Source organism: Echinococcus granulosus (genome assembly GCF_000524195.1).
Source record: "Echinococcus granulosus chromosome Unknown EG_S00063, whole genome shotgun sequence".
NCBI lineage: Eukaryota > Metazoa > Platyhelminthes > Cestoda > Cyclophyllidea > Taeniidae > Echinococcus > Echinococcus granulosus.
The window spans coordinates 376,499-392,454 of record NW_020170443.1 but is presented as its reverse complement, the minus strand read 5'-3'; the positions used below and the strand labels follow the sequence as shown (position 1 = coordinate 392,454).

Here is a 15,956-nt window from a genome sequence, read left to right as displayed (position 1 = left end):
GAGGAGGAGGAGGCAGAAACGGATATGGATGTGGTGGAGACAGAGCAAGACACAAAAATCCGGACACTCTGTTTCTCAAAATCCCCTGGTGTGTGATGCATCCAGTAATTGTCTGAATGAAAGCATGGATGAGGTGGTATTTTTGTGCAGGTTTTTTGCATTTTGGTCATTGCAAGTAAAGCCGTCAGTGAGTAGCTCAGTCAAATGGCCAGGTAGAACGATGGTTAAATAAATTCAAAGACAGATGAAATAGTGGAACGAAAGTCAAACACGTATGTTCTACCTAGGTATTACGTCTTTTTTGTATTCAGGGAAGTCTCGAGGCGCTACATTGGTAGCAGCGGAAAGAGAACTCTATCCTACAGAATAACTCTTCTGTTTTCTACTGATGGATGAAAAATCTCAGTGGGGCGGAAGAAGTGCGTATTCCATGGATGAGAGGATAAGTGGCGACTCCAAACAGAGGGGCTAAAAATGATGTATACTTTCGGCAACTACTCCAGACCCGTGATCTATAGGAAAGTTATTAACAACGAAAATGTCATTACCAATGAATTAGCAGAAAAAGTTTTGTCAAGTAGTTGTCTGCTGTACTTGCATGAAGGCACCCACACCGTAAATTAATGACACCTCCTTCAATTCTCTGCTAGCTGGATAGAAATCAGATGGATTTGACTTAACAGCTCTGATGCGTAAACAACGTGGCAAGGTAGAACAGACTGGAAACCTTACCCCAAAAAGCTGCGTTAAATTTCTTCATTTCTTATACAAATCTGCTCTTATGCCAGTGATCCTACGTCTAGCTGTGGAAATGCGTGATAGTTAGTGCAGTTCTCCGTCCCCGAATCCAGTTTCTGTACAGACAGAATCTACAGATCCAGCAGAATTGCCAAGAGGAATCAGTGATGTTGCGGTCAGGCATCTCCTCGATTACACGAGAACCCGATGACTGGCACGGTTGAAGAGTGAGTGTTTCCCCTACAGCACTGGTTATGTTGTGATGGCTGATGTAGGAGAGAGACTAAGCGGGTCGTCAGGGATACCGCTGAAAAGAGGAGAGTGGCTAGGTAATACGTTGGTTGTTTGTTTAACTCCCAGTGTTGGTAAAGAGCCACTCTGTGTTTTAGCCACTGTACCTATGCTGGGTGGGCAAGCTTCTAAGCCAAGCTAGTATTTTCAGGCCCTATTGTGTGCTAGATAGATTTATTCTGTCAGAGTATCATATCTCCTTTCCTCTACGGGGAAGTCTCAGGAAGCTGCAATTAATATATCAAAGAAATTCCGCCAATTTAAAAATCTAATCTCTTAATAAGGACTTTTTAGGGGATGGAACACAGCCTTAGTGCGCTATAAAGGAGTCAACACAGTAGATTTTATCCTTTGTTTAAAATAACCTGTCATGTCAGCGCCGCCGGTGTATTTACAGGTGCCTCTGCGGTTTACTCAAGTTGTTGGATTGTGTGCTATGGGTAGAGGTGGAAGCACGTGCATTACGGCGTTGTTAAAGGGTAGGAAAATCGTGTTTATCATTATTAAGCACAAAGGTGTTAACTATTGTGATGTATCACCCTATATGCAGACCAAACCATAGCTATAACACCTGCGCGGGTGGTTTGCCGATTTGTTAAACTGCATCTGTCTCATTACGTGCTCCTTGATCAGTAAATACAGTGAAGAAGACGTGTGGCGGAATATTGGAGGATGCTTAAAAAGGAAAGTGATAGTTTATGCAATTTCCTTATAGTCTATGCGAAAATTCGACGGTGTCCGGCTGTGGCCACCGGATGTGCTTTCCATTGCCAGGTGCACTTTTATGGGGAAGGTTGTTTTTGGTCTATTTCTCGTAGTAATTGGTTTCTGTTCTTGCACTTCTAGTGATAATGAAAACTTCGATGACAGTGCCAACTGAGCCATGGAAAAGAGCAGGGAAGCGGTGATGAGCTTGTGTTTTCACCTCTACATTCTCTGGCACTGATTTTGTCACCGATGCTTCTGACGTAGGCGATGGCGTGACAGTGGTTGGATGTGACGACATTATATGAGAGTATGCCGCCTGGGTGGGTGACAGCTGTCACCTCCGCCTGCAAGCCCATATCTGTCAGTGGGCTGACAACGAGGTAGTGACATAGGCTATACTCGGAATCCGTTGTCGCCAATTCATTGCTCCAGTAGCAATCCGATTTCCTCGCATTTGCATTTGGTCGACCCCGTTGTGCCGGTTGTGGGAGTGTCTGCTTGAAAGACTATTCTTGGATTGGCCTCCTAAGAGGAGATGTGAAGATTAGTTACTATGTTGTTGGATTCAATGGAGCAAAAACATGTGGCTGAGCTGGCAGGACCCAAGTCGTGGAAAGAGCACAATGGCTATGATAGAATTTGAATGGAGAATGGTACAATGCTAACTTGCACTTGCGGAAAGACTGAAGGTCTGCTAGGAGGAAAGGAAAGAATTGAACTAAACGAGGAGGGGACGAATAAATACAGGCGGCAACCCTTATATGAGAGTGTTAAAGAGAAGAGCAGGAGGGAGGAGAAAGAGTAGATCAACTGCGCTAGTTCGCCAACATGTCCATACCCCTGTGAGGATGTGAAATGAGAAGCACAGCAATCGCTTTACGTGTGGTGAGTTTTTAGTAGATTTTTTTGCATAGGAGGAGAGTTTAGGAAGACACAAATATCGCCCAACGTATTTATTAAGCGGTCACTTACTTTACTCGGGCTATTTCTGCTTTTTCTCAAATTAAACGTCTATCCCTCTTGTATCCCCAATGGGCAAATAAAATAATCTGTTGACTTGTTTACATTGACTCACTGCTTTTTCTCCCACTCACCTCCACGACCTTCTATCAATCCGCGAGTTTGTGCAACCTTGTGCAATCGCCATGCTCTCGTGTTTCGTATTTTTTTTCTTTTGATCGCTACTATTGAATGTCATCACTCGCTCCTACGTACTTCGGGTTAGCTGGGATTCCTGACTACTTGGGTGGAAGCATCTGCGGATTGATCCATGACGGGAGCATTGAAGATGACGACAGCAGTGAGGAGTTGTAAGACTTGATGGGAGTTGGAGGGGGTATGAAGTACCTTTTCCTGCCCTCCAAAGAAGTCGCGATCTAGCAGGCGACAACTAGTACACGGGTACCACATCATAGTGGTTCAAGCGGAGAGTCAGTAATGCCTCCCTGACTTAGTTCATAGCGGTGCTATTGGCAGATTCAAAAGAGTTGTTTCGGTACCATAATGTTAACGTCAGTGTCATTGCTATGTGGACACCCTGAAGTGTCATCATATGTGTTCGTCTGTGCAATATCGAAGCAGAATGTGGTGCAGACAAATGGCTTTCTGGGGACAACCATTCTTGATCCAGATTGAGCAGAGGGAAGATTATGGACCTTTGAGAACGAATGTGGGCGATGACACATGCCAACTTCTTCTGAGCCATGATGAGGTAGGGATTCTGTCCGTGAAGGGTAAGTTGGTCGACGTGTGCAAGATGCTTGCCTCCAGTCCCAATGACAAGGGGATGGGGTGAGGTGTGAAGTGCAATGAGATGGGTAGGTGGATGTCGTTTATGTTTATCATAATGTAAGCTGTGATATTGTGTGTTAGTCCTGCTGGCTGTGATAGAGAAAACGTGGAATGTAATTTAGACAGGAGGGGAAGACACAAGACTTCGTGACAGTTTGAACTCGCTCCGTTTCTGATTTTTTCCTCCCATTGATGAGTTTTTTTTGCGGTCGCCTTCTACCACCAAATTGTAAATGATTCTTACTTTGCCATTGGAATTATATGCTGTTTGTTGCCACATCTGTCACCGCTGCCGCCCCTATGCATTCACCTACGGATGGCAGTACCCCGCCTCTTTTCACTGCCATCAATTTAGTTCTCCAAGACTTCCTTGAAGGAGGAAGAATACACAATACTGGAGCAGAATGCACATAATCAACATGCAGTAGGTGTTGGGGCTACTGACATGGCCTAGAGACCAGCCCAAGCGGTGAAGGTTTCATACGAGAGACACGAGGTGGCCATTTACTATGACCGAGAGCTGGACAAACAGCGCACCGCATTGACGCTAGACAGAAGAGTCCAAAAGCAGACCCACGCTGAATGGGCAAGCACTCAAGCAGATAGAAGCAGACAGCACAAGCAGGTCCCTGTACCGCCATTGTGGTGACCAGATTGCAAGAACTGAAAAAATTCGTCATTAAAATTGACCTAGTTCTGCTGCATCCTGTTGCGTTTTTGAGCAAATAACTTGTGATGAAATGCATTCGTGTCTGTTTTTACATAAACGCAAGGAATTTTTTGTTTCTATCCAAAAAGTGGGATGAAATAGTCATACACGAATGCGCAGCCTCACTCCAGGAATGCCTTCCAGCTTTTTTTGTGCTCGCCTGAAGGAAATTCTTAAAGATTAATTTAGATGTACACATTCGTCCTCGAATGGATGGAGAACAGAGTACTGACTACTTCCTATGCGACCAAATTATGAACGATTATCTTGATACTAGGGCACCGGAAAGCGGCATCGAATGAATTGTAAATTGACAGTCTCGGGGCTCTACAAGGGAATCCGTTAATCGTATAGGCAATGAAGGCGAGAAAAAATTCCTAAACAGTAAACCTACTTTTAGATACTTAGTAGCATCTTTTAAACATTTGCGCAATTAACGTATAAAGTCGGTGTACTGCGAGCAGTCATTATGCTCTCACATTTTTTTTCTCATCAAATACCATTATCTGGTTTGCACAACGCAATTGGGGCTGTAAGACAAACATTCTCGCAGCATCCGTACTGGTCATTGAATTTCCACCTGTCAGAGGAAGCAATTAATCACAACGTCACTGATTTCACTTGGCCATTCAACTGGATCAGCTGTTTCGTCCTGCACGGGAAGTGGATTCGGGGAAGAGGAACTCTGCTGGACATTACGCGCGTTCATAACTGGGCGTAGGGAACACTTGCCCAAAAGCAGACTAAGTACGGGGCAGGGTTTTGTGTCAGTTCCTCCTTTCCAAATTGCTCTCATTTCAGGGCTGTCCAGTTACACATCCACCAGGGATCTAGTCAGTTAATAGAGACGTGAAGGGGGTATCGCAAGTTTACATTTTTGATATATATGCACAATTACGACAGGCAACTCCGTAATTCGACTTTCCCGATGGTTCATCACTGGTGCTGCCTTCGCTCTTAATAGCATTCCCGAAGAATATGGGCCTGGAGTAGTTGCGGAAGGTAGACGTCACTTTCAGCCCTTCCGTTATGGGTCATCATCAATTCTCCATCCATGGTATGTTCACTTCTTCCACATCGCTGAGATTTATCATCAAGTAGTAGAGACTAGGAGAGATGGTTGTTAAGATCGGGTTCGCATTCTGCCGGCATTGTTGCTACTGACACGACGAGCATACAATAACGATGACATAAACTGGCTCTTCATTAAAACCGAGAGTTAAATAAAAATGTGATCAAGTCCATCTCGGGGGAAACACTATTGACAGAACTAAACCCTTAACTCTCTTTGAGGTGATTACGGTGCTTAATCACCATCCTACATGTGGTGAATGCTACTGTTATGCTTTCTTTCGCCTTCCAGGAAGTTTCTAAATGCCGCATTGGCGTCAGCGGAAAACAAAACCCATGTCTCAGAACATCTATCCTACTTTCTACTGCTGGATGATGGAGCTTGGAGAAATGCATGTGCTACGGATGAGAGAATCGGCGGTGACTTCAAACAGAAGGACTGAAGATGACGTTTACATTTGGCAACTGCTCTAGTTCTGTGTTCTGAAGAAAAGATTTTAACAACAGAAGCGGCACTAGCCGTGATTCATCTGAAACAGTGTCATCACGGAGTTGCCTGCCGTACCTGTATAAAGATATTGACATTGCGAAGTCGTGATATCGCCTCCACCCTTCTACTAGGTGGATGGAACCGAGTTGGATGTGGCTGGGCAGCTGGGAGGTGTGAACAGCGTGGCAAGCAGGAACAGGCACGAAAGTCTGCCCCCACAAAAACTGCATAAATCCGCTTTCATGTCAGTGTTGCTACTTCAAGCTGTGAACATGCGCGGTAGCCAGCCCAATTCCTCGTCCCCGAATCCAGTTTCCATGCGGGCCGAAGCTGCAAATTCAGTTGAAGTGTTGAGTGAAATCAGTGCCATTCTGGCCAGGTATCTCCTCAGATGCATAGAAATATGATGACTGATGCAGGTGGCTGGTGGATGCAGTACTGACTACGTTGTAATAGCTGACAGCGGGAAGCGCGCCGGGGTTGGCGCTCAAAAGGGGACAGAGAGGCAATGTAATACTTTTTTGCAATTAAGTTTTGATTATACCTTCGTTGACTGGATTGGCCTCTGGAGTAGGAACATATTCTGCCCGAGTGGTATGTCTTCCTTCGTCTTCAGGTTAGTCTTGAAGCACTACAAAATATTCTCAAAAGGCCTTAATTTTCATACCAGGAATCAAGAAGGTAAGCTATGCTTCACTTTTGAACAAGTTGATTTTATTACATGATAATGAATTTGCCTAATGAATCAAATAAGTAAATGTTAAACAAATACCAAATTTGTTTATGCGTTTTGATTTAGAAGGGAATCAGCACACCCCTTCACATTATGCTGCTACACCTCTGCCCCACCGGGCCAACTGATTCTATTCTACTTCTGCATTCTGGAATATTGTGTAGTTCCACTTGTTTTATTTATGAGATAATTTGTTTGAGTTAGCTTGACGAGGACTCATTTGCCGTATTATTTTGTCAAGTGGTCCCACACAAACCTTGCAGAAATCACTTTGGACTAATTCGATGTCAGGGGGACGGGGTGTTTTGCAAAGTTTTTAAGTAGTCATGAAACAGGTTGGAACCGCATCGTAGCGCCGCCGCTATCCTGGTCTTCTTTGTCTCGTGTGTTGCACGACAAGTTTTGCCGCAGTGGTCAATGCCAAAAATCTTACCTTTCCAAATGTCACGCAGACACAACAACCAGCCGGCGTCTCCAAATATACGTACATCCACTCTCGCAAAAATTGGCGATGTCCACCATTCTACCTGCCAACAATACCGTCTCATGTAATCTTGACGCCATGCGATGGAAATGCCGCCTCTTTCTTTGTACTCTGTAGCTTATTACTTTAAGGCTACACGCAGTTTTGTAAGCAAAAGCGATTACACCAAAGTGGAATTACAAAAATGAACGCATTTGAGATCACCAGTAGTGGCTATTGCTCATATATCGCTGTTTAACATCATCTGAATTCGGTAATTTTTAGGGTTTCTGTTTATAATTCGGTAAATTATACAAGTATTTCTTTTTATTGCTTTTAAAAAGGATGATAAAGACTTATTGTTACAAAAAGTATACATTGTTGTAAAAAAATGCAAGCTATCATCACAAAAACAATATATAATTGACTAGTGACTATGTTACTTAAATTATAATTCAGCGAACATTAACAGCCACATCAGCGCAGCTGAAGGACTTAATTTCATCTTTTGGCAAATTTAATGAAACACAATGCCTGCAAATAACCATCTTCGACCCTTGAGTGTAAACTATATGACACAATTACTCCTAGGAAGGTTAGGTGGCGGTTCAGAAAAGCAACATTGATGAGAGAATGCATTTGTCCGACAACAAAATAAGATTATACACTTTCTGTAGACGTACATTTCATCCAGCTTAACGAAAAAAGAGCGTCGAACACTTATGGCAAATGAAACACTGAGATAAATCACTTGAGGTGTAGGGGGAACTCGGTGAAGCCTTACACCCGTCTATCGCCCCCTCCTCCCTCCTGCTCCAAGGCGCGCCATCAGATCATGAACTTCTAAAATACGTTAAAATTTTCTCCCACTTGCTGACAGGTTTCAGTTGAGGCTTATCTAAACTGGAAGAGGAGAATTAAGGGTGATATGAGTGAGGTAGAAAGTGGAGAGCTTAAGTAAAGCCACAACTCCCTCATGTGGCTTTACGTTGATTGGAAGATCTTGCCTGTTGTACACAAGGAGGAGATTAAAATGCAGTAGGATGATGATGAAGGGTCATCGTATGCATTCCGACACATTTTTGTACCCCCAGAGATGCCAAAGTTGACGAATACCTGCGTTTAGCCGTATCTAACACAGACAATTTATGGTTATATAAAGTGAGCAAATAATGTTGAAATGCTTAACAGGCCTTACTGACCGGCTTGCGCGTTACTTTCGGTAACTGGCGAAAGATTCAGCTTGATGTTAAGCATTAATTCAGTCTGGCTGGATATGGAAACAGTAATGTATCAGATTAGCAGAACTGCGCCAAAGTGGGAAGTAAAATTATGGAGCATGATTTAAAAGTAAATGTTATTAAAACTTAGAAGGTTATATCTACTATAAAGCTTCGAGTCTTTCTAAAGCCCAAAGAAGACACAATACTAGGCAGCATACTTCAATTCGACATACAGTAGGACTTGGAGCTGCTGACGCGGTCCAGAGACCAGCCCACCCGGCGAAGGTACACCGGCCGAGACACCAAGTGCCCTTTTACCATGACTGAAGTGCCAACAAACAGGTAACTTTTACATTGATCCTCTCTGTTTCGAGCGTCGTCCTCAGTACTCATCTTGATCAATGTCCGATGGCAGCCATCACAAGGTAGTCGGTGCTGCAGGGAAAGCACCCACGCGTCAACCGCGTCAGTCATCAAATTTCCATGCAATGAGGAGATACTTGACCGCTACGTCACTGCAGTTTTGTCCTGCATGGAAAGTGGATTCGGAGACGGGCAATTGTGCCAACCATCATGCGTTTCCACAGCTTGTCGTAGGAACACTGGATGACGGGACTTAACGCAGCCTTCTTGGGTATAGGGTTTCGCATCTACTATTCATTGTCACTTTATTCTAACCTGAGAGCGGCCCAGAAGTATATCCAACTGGTTTCCATCCAGCTAGTAGGGAGGCGTAGGAGGCATTGCAAGGTCACATTGTTGATATCTTCATACAGTTGCGGTAGACAATTGCGCAACGTCCAGTGCCGGCTTCGTTTCTAATAACTTTCCTACAGACTACGGGACTATGGCAGACGCCGAATGTAGACGTCAGTTCCAGCCCTTCTGTTTGGAGTCGTCGCCGATTCCACCATTCATAGCATAGGTACTTCCTTCGCCCGGCAAAGGTTTATCAACCATCAGTGAAAATGGGGATATATGTCCTTTGGAATCGGGGTTCACTTTTAGCTACCACTAATTTACCGCCCTGAGACTTCACTAAAGACGGAGGAAGACAGTACTCGGGCAGAACGCATATATTCAACACTTTGTATGGTCTGGTACTACTTGTATTGCCCAGAGGTGAGCAAATCCGGCGAAGGTACAACGGCCGGGGGCACAAGTTTGCCCTTTACCACAACGGAGAGGTAAGCAACCAACAGCCTACACCAGTCTTGTGAGTGCCTAATGATAATGCAAGAAATTATAACAATAGCAATTTAAAAAAAATCTAGGTGATGCGGAGAATATGAGTTTCACTTTAATATGTAGTATGAAGAAAAGACCAAATTTGTTTTAGGCACCGAAGTGCATAATTTGGAAAAGGAGCCTTGTTTTCGTCGGGAAAAATGGCCTTGCACCGGATGGGGAAAATAAATGCACTTCATTCTTGATAACGTGTCATTTGTCATCCACCTGATCCGGCTAAGAATGAAATTACTGTCCATTTTTCATGTGCAAGCTATAATCTTCACGTCACTGCATTCTGTTTGTTTTCACCTAACCTCTTCATTTTACTCAATGAATTGGAAATGTGAACAAGGCGTTGTTCATTAAAATATCAAAGCTTAAATTCTACATTAAAATTCTTAACCGTCTTCAAACTTGGGTGAAGTGTTTACAAATCGGAAGTGATATACTTGCCTTGAAGCACTTCCATCACGCACCTAAAAACCCACTTCTGCCACGTGTTCTGTTGAGGCGCTTCCAAGGTGAGGTGACACGAGCCGCTCTGAGACGCATAACAATGGGTGAGGCGCTGGCACACTCTGTTATGGTCACTTCAAAGTGATGTGTGGATCCACTGCAAGACCATCTCTCAAATGGCTTTAATTTTTCCAAGTCAAAGCATAGAAAACCTTCCCTGAGTTCTGTTCTTCCTTCTTTCTGTCTTTGCATGCCAGCACCATTTCTGTCAGGGCAGCTACTTGGAAAATTCGTTCAAGTTCCATGGTACCGCACACACACCCATTGGCTCGCTTGAATTCCTTTTCATGGAATGCGCCGCCAGATAACCACTTCAAAGTAGCCCTTTTTAAGCAGTCTGTTTGACTTTGTAGTAAAAAGCTATGCTTTGGATTTCAATTCTAACATAGCCGAATTGAATCTACCTGTGAAAGTAGTGCAATGTCATCCAGAGAAGTTAATTCCCATGGTTCGTGGTTGGTAGGAGCTGGCTCAGTGTAATCGCCTACAAAGGCGGTCATTAATCGTATGTACACTTAAAAATGCATTTAAGAGAAGAAGGATTGTCTCCTCTGTCATGTCTTTTGACTAGTTGCATCAATAGTTTGCATCTCTTCGTCAAGCAAAATGCTAATAGTCTGCAGCCTTCTGCTTTTTAATCTCAATACCAACATTTACACACTCGTGTTTAATTTTAAGACCCGTCTTTCCCCAATCAAAACACAATAAACACAGGTAAAATTTTCTAATGTCGGGATTTTGAAATCCCTTGGGCATTATTGAGGGGCGCAAGTAAATGTAAAACCCATTCTATCAGTAGAGAAAGTCTCTCCTTATTTCAGTAGACCGCCTAGATGCAGTTCCCGTGGAGAGGCAAGAGTCGACTTTCTTTTCGACTTTAGTACTACTTGGGATTTGAAATAAGCGGCCTTTGTGTGGCAGGTGGATTAGGATGGACTTACTTTCCCCCCACCTTAACCAGTCAAATGTAAAATATTATCTGGTATGAAGAGATTTGTGGATTGAATTTGTACTACCCATCGCATCACTTAAAACACGAACTGATCTTAATTTTGTGTAGTACGTTGATTGTTTGTTTACCTCCCGGTTTTAATGAAGGGGGAATTAGGGGGCTAATCCCTAGCCTTGTTAGTAGCTCCAACCCCTTCTGACCGAGTGTTATGTCTTCAATTCATCTTCAGAAAAGTCTGCAGGCGCCTAATTGGTGGTAGTGGAATGCAAATCCGTCCTTCACGGAAGTCTCAAGGCGCTGCATTGGCGGCACCGGAAAGCAAACCCCATCTTTCTGGCCATGCATCCTTATTTCTACTGCAGGGATTTCAACTTTGTCGGGGTGGAAGAAGTTTATGATGCAAAGATGGGACAATCGGTAGCAACCACAGTGAAAGAGTTAAAATTGACATTCACCTTGGGTGAGTGCTCCAATTCCATGTTCCGCAGGAAGGCTACTGACAAGGGAAGCGATACTAGCCGTGAACCAGCTGGAAAAGTTTCGTCCTATGGGTGCCTATCATACCTATAGGAAGATATTGACAATGCGAGCTCGCGATACCTCCTTCACCTCTCCACTAGCTGGAAAGAACCAAGATGGATATGAATAAACAGCTCGGAAGAGAAAATAAAGTGGCAAGGAGGAATAGACTTATAACCGTCCCCCCACAGAACGGCATTAAAATCCCTCCTCCCTAACACAAATCTGCTTTTAGGTCAGTGTTCCTACCTCCAGTTATAGACACACGTGATGACCAGCATATTCCTCGATATCTTCACATAAGTACGGTAGGTAACTCTGCAGAACACGCGACTAGGGTCATTACCGAGGAGAAATATCATTTTCAGCCCTTCTGCTTGAGGTCTTCACTGATTTTCGCATCCGTAGCATATACACTTCTTCCGACCCTGTAAAGTCTATCACCCAGCAGTGGAAGTGAGGATAGTTGTCCTTTAAGATCGGGTTCGCTTTCCACAGACACCAATGTGGCGCCCTGAGACTTCTCCGAAGAGGAAGGAAGATATAATACGCTGAACAGAACGTATATATTCAACATGGTGAAGGGGTAGGGGCTACTGGCATGACGAAGGTACAATGGCCTCGACACCAAGTGGTCCACTACCAAAACCGAGAGTTTGACAATTCAAGAATTACGAAATTGTTTAGGTGCCTGCATTGGGACAATTCAGTCTTATCCAGACCACTGACATTACCACGTGCTGGCGATTCTTGAATGTCATTTAAATATTCTTAAGCGGCATTCTTTACTGTTTCTCATTTTTACTGACTGATATCGCGTAAAATGTAATTTTAACCACACCTCTAGGCGGGGGCACATTTCGGCCGCTTCATTGCAAAAAATACGTCCACGCGACGTCGTTCCTTCAAAAATTTATATTTTGGCAGCGTACTGTAAGTTGACAAAAAAAATAATTTCTAAATGGCTATTAACCTTTAGGCATTTTATTCGTACTACTTGTTTTGATATTTTATGAGGGATCAGTCACTTGACACCTTTGCCTTAACTCGGGTTATGATTGTACTTCCACCATGTAGTCATGCCCGGATGATCCACAATGGAAGACTCTTTCACTGGCAAAACTGGATTCCAGGACTAGAAATGCATTTGAATCTCTTGAATACATGGATATAAACAACCGGTTTGTTCTGTAATCAGCACAATAGAGATAAAGATGGAATGTTGACTTTTCCACGGGGAAAGTTTGCGTTTTCTCGGTCTGGAGATTGATCCAATCTAAAGTGGACATTCAAGTTGTAACATGCTACATAGCTTCTCCGTCTTTCTGCTAATGTGTCTAGTGCTCGTTGTTGGCCCGTATCACAAAGCCTCGAATGGGATGCCCAGTTGCATTGAAATCACAAATAATCCAAAGACGACCGACATCAGGACGCATTGCGGATTCACCACTTCAGTGAGGACAGTAGACATTTTCCACAATTCTCATACATATCACGAAGGTGTCAACCGCAAAAGCATCTCAAAGGCAACCTTCCGCACTGAGAATGAGAATAAAATCGCCAAACATTTGTGCGTTTGTAGAAAAGGTAAATAGATTTCCGAAAGCCCCTCTTTATAGGATAACAAAAAATAAAAACGATTGTTCCTCCTGTGAATAAGAACTCAACTTCTGTGTTTCATGGATCTCCTGGTAAGATGTCATTCTGAAATGTAGGCCTCCTCCCTTATACATTACGGAAATGGGTTTGGGGATGGGGAATTGTGCTGGCCATCATGCGTGTCCACAGCTTGTAGTAGGGAACACTGACGTGAAAGCAGATTTGTGCAAGGAAGGACGCTGTTCACTCTTCAGATCTGACCAGCCGCATCCACCTCGGTTCTCTCCATCTAGTAGAGAAGTGGAGGAGGTGTCGCGACTTCGCATTGTCGATATCTTTATACAGGTACGGCAGGCAAGTCCGTAGCCAAGCCATTCGAGGTAGTTCACAGCTAGCGTTACTTCCGTTGTTGAAAGCTCTTCTCCAGAACACGGACTAGAACAATCGCTGAATGTAGACGTCATCTTCAGTGCCTCTGCTTAGAGCCATCACCGATTCTCTCATCCGTAGCACATGCATTTCTCCCGCCGAGCTAAGGTTTATCACCCAGCAGTAGGAATAGGAATAAATGTCCTAAAACACAAGGTTTGCATTCCGCTACCACCAAGGTAGAGCCTCGAGGCTTCCGTAAATAAAAAAGATGGAATAATACTCGGGCCGAATGCATATATTCAACTTAGCCCATTCATCTGTTACAAATTAGTCAATCCGCCTCTGTTCTTTTTCATTAAACAATTTTAAACCAAATGACCCATCTCTTATGCATCCCTCCTTCATCCATCCATCCGCCGATGTGACAATTTGAACTGTAAACGGGAGAAGTGGTAGAAGAAAACGTTAAAACGATTTTAGTCCAATTCTGGAAGTTGGATGCAGCAAAAGAGGAGAAGTGGAATGAAATTCCGCCGGAAACAGCTGATTTTGGAAGTCTGAATGATGGAAAATAATAATGGGAGGCATTAAACTGCAGCACAATAAAATTTATAAGGCTATGAAGATTTGTGCGTTTAACCTACCGGGGAATGTGGAGATGCCACACCTTCACCATCGTCAAAAGCAACCCGAGTGACTGAAGATTTAGAATCATATAATTCATTAAAAGTATAAACTTTTTAGTCCCACTTTAAAAAGAAGGACAATTTTAAAATTAAGACACAGTTGGTTGATACTAAAATAGGCTATTCCAAATTAAAACAACTATACTACTTATAAGGTTGCTTAAGTAGACTGCTATTAAAAGCAAATAAGGAAGGGGAGATTGCCCCCTCACATGTGATTATGCTGTCGAAATCCTCCACCTCGGTAGAGAACAGCCAGTATTCTTCATTAATTTCAGGTATTCCATAGCTTGTGTTGGTTTCTTCAAGTTCCTCCTCCTCTAGAGTGGTCGATGGAGGTGTGGGAGTTGAGGATTTATTGAAGAGGATGAGAAGGTGTATGTCTTGGCAGCTCTGGCTGTAAGCAACCGGAGCTTCTTTTAGGCAATCATTCTCCAAATAAAAGTCAGTCTGAGTTCCCCTGGAGCATCTTCTACCTGGCTTATGTGCGAATGCAATAATGGGACCCCTGAAAGTAATATAAGATTACCTACCCTTGAGGAAAAGGGACACGATATCCGTCAAAGTCCAAATCGTCCACCATACGTGGAAATTAAAACCAAGTAGATGATTGGACAGGATTAAAGTTATATAGGCAGTTAGTAAGACTAGAGAGTAATAGGAGAGTATTTTCATAGTAAGCAGATAATACTGAAAGAGCTCAACTGACTGACCCTCCGACTTGGTGGGTATCACTTGATCCACAATATGACAATCACCCGATCAGGTTGGGTTGCCATGGGCACGTGAGAAACTGACAGTACCTATACCCGCATCCCCAAAAATCACACTTTTTTGTAGTATGAAATTAGAATTGTAATAGGGGAATTATTCAGTTATTGGTGGACAAATGTAGTACTACTTTTCAATTTAAGTAGTTGAGTAATGGAGTGAGAAGTTTGCGTGCCAACACCATCACCACCACCGTCAGTCCTGACAAATATTTAGGCTTATTCTTCATAAAAATTAGATACTGAGTTGCTTTTGTCTTCGTCTTTTTTGATTTTTCCTTCACTGGGGTGAGCGACGGTAGTTACAAAATTGAATAGAGTTTGATTATCCATAAAAATGGAGACAAATAATTGTCCAAAATTGATGGATGCCGAGACGTCTGAGGGTTCCTACGTATGATGGGCTGGCCTCTGGGCCATGCCAGCAGCCCCAGGACCTTCAGTATGCTGAATGTATATACTCTGCTCCAGACTCATGTCTTCCTTTGTCTTTGAGAAAAATTTTGGGACGCTAAATTGGCGACCGCGGTAAGCAAACTCCTCATGTCTACTGCTGTGAAGAAGTGGGTAAGCCACGGAAGGGAGAGTTGATGACGGCTTACGATAGAAAGGCTGATATTGACGTCCACCTTCGCCAACTACCCCATTCCCGTATTCCGCAGGAAAGCTATTAACAACGAAAGCAACACCGCCAGCTAACAGTCTGAAAAAGCCTCGTTGCGGAGCTGTCCGCCTTACATGTATAAAGGCATAAATTTTGTGAGCTCGTGATACCTCCTCCACCTTTCCACTAGCTGAATGGAAGGCAGATAAATTTGTGATTAGGCAGCTCTGAACTGACAGCAACGACGCAAGATCAAATCCAACCTCCACAGAATTGCGTTAAATTTTAGGTCAGTGATCCTGCTTCTAGTTATGGACAAGCGTGGTGGCCAGCACGATTCTCAGTCCCCGAATCCATTTCCCATTCAGGCCAAATTTCCCAATCCATCTGAATTGCCAGAAGGGATCAGTAACGTTCCGATCATGTATCTCCTCAGTTGGCGCGTGGATGCTTTCCCTGCTGTACCGACTACCTTATGATGGCTGATTCAG

At 43.5% G+C, this 15,956-nt stretch overlaps 2 protein-coding genes across 2 annotated transcripts in view; one reads left to right on the top strand and one right to left on the bottom strand. All coding sequences in view use genetic code 11, as the record gives it.

Annotated features, from left to right (window-relative positions):
• EGR_06795 (hypothetical protein) overlaps positions 1-7,021 on the bottom strand; it is a gene marked incomplete at both ends in the record, with an annotated part of 10,431 nt that extends 3,410 nt beyond the window's left edge. The window contains 4 exons of the mRNA XM_024496044.1: positions 4,738-4,817; positions 5,668-5,791; positions 6,496-6,535; positions 6,965-7,021. Of these exons, the coding sequence (XP_024349584.1) occupies positions 4,738-4,817; positions 5,668-5,791; positions 6,496-6,535; positions 6,965-7,021 (301 nt within the window). The remainder of the gene's footprint in view (positions 1-4,737; positions 4,818-5,667; positions 5,792-6,495; positions 6,536-6,964) is intronic.
• Positions 7,022-7,098: 77 nt separating this feature from the next.
• On the top strand, positions 7,099-13,980 carry EGR_06794 (hypothetical protein; the record flags this gene model as incomplete). The annotated part of the gene is made up of 5 exons (XM_024496043.1): positions 7,099-7,161; positions 7,339-7,424; positions 10,324-10,422; positions 11,278-11,375; positions 13,886-13,980. 5 exons carry the CDS (start codon positions 7,099-7,101, stop codon positions 13,978-13,980), a joined length of 441 nt encoding a protein of 146 aa, XP_024349583.1.
• Positions 13,981-15,956: the final 1,976 nt, after the last annotated feature.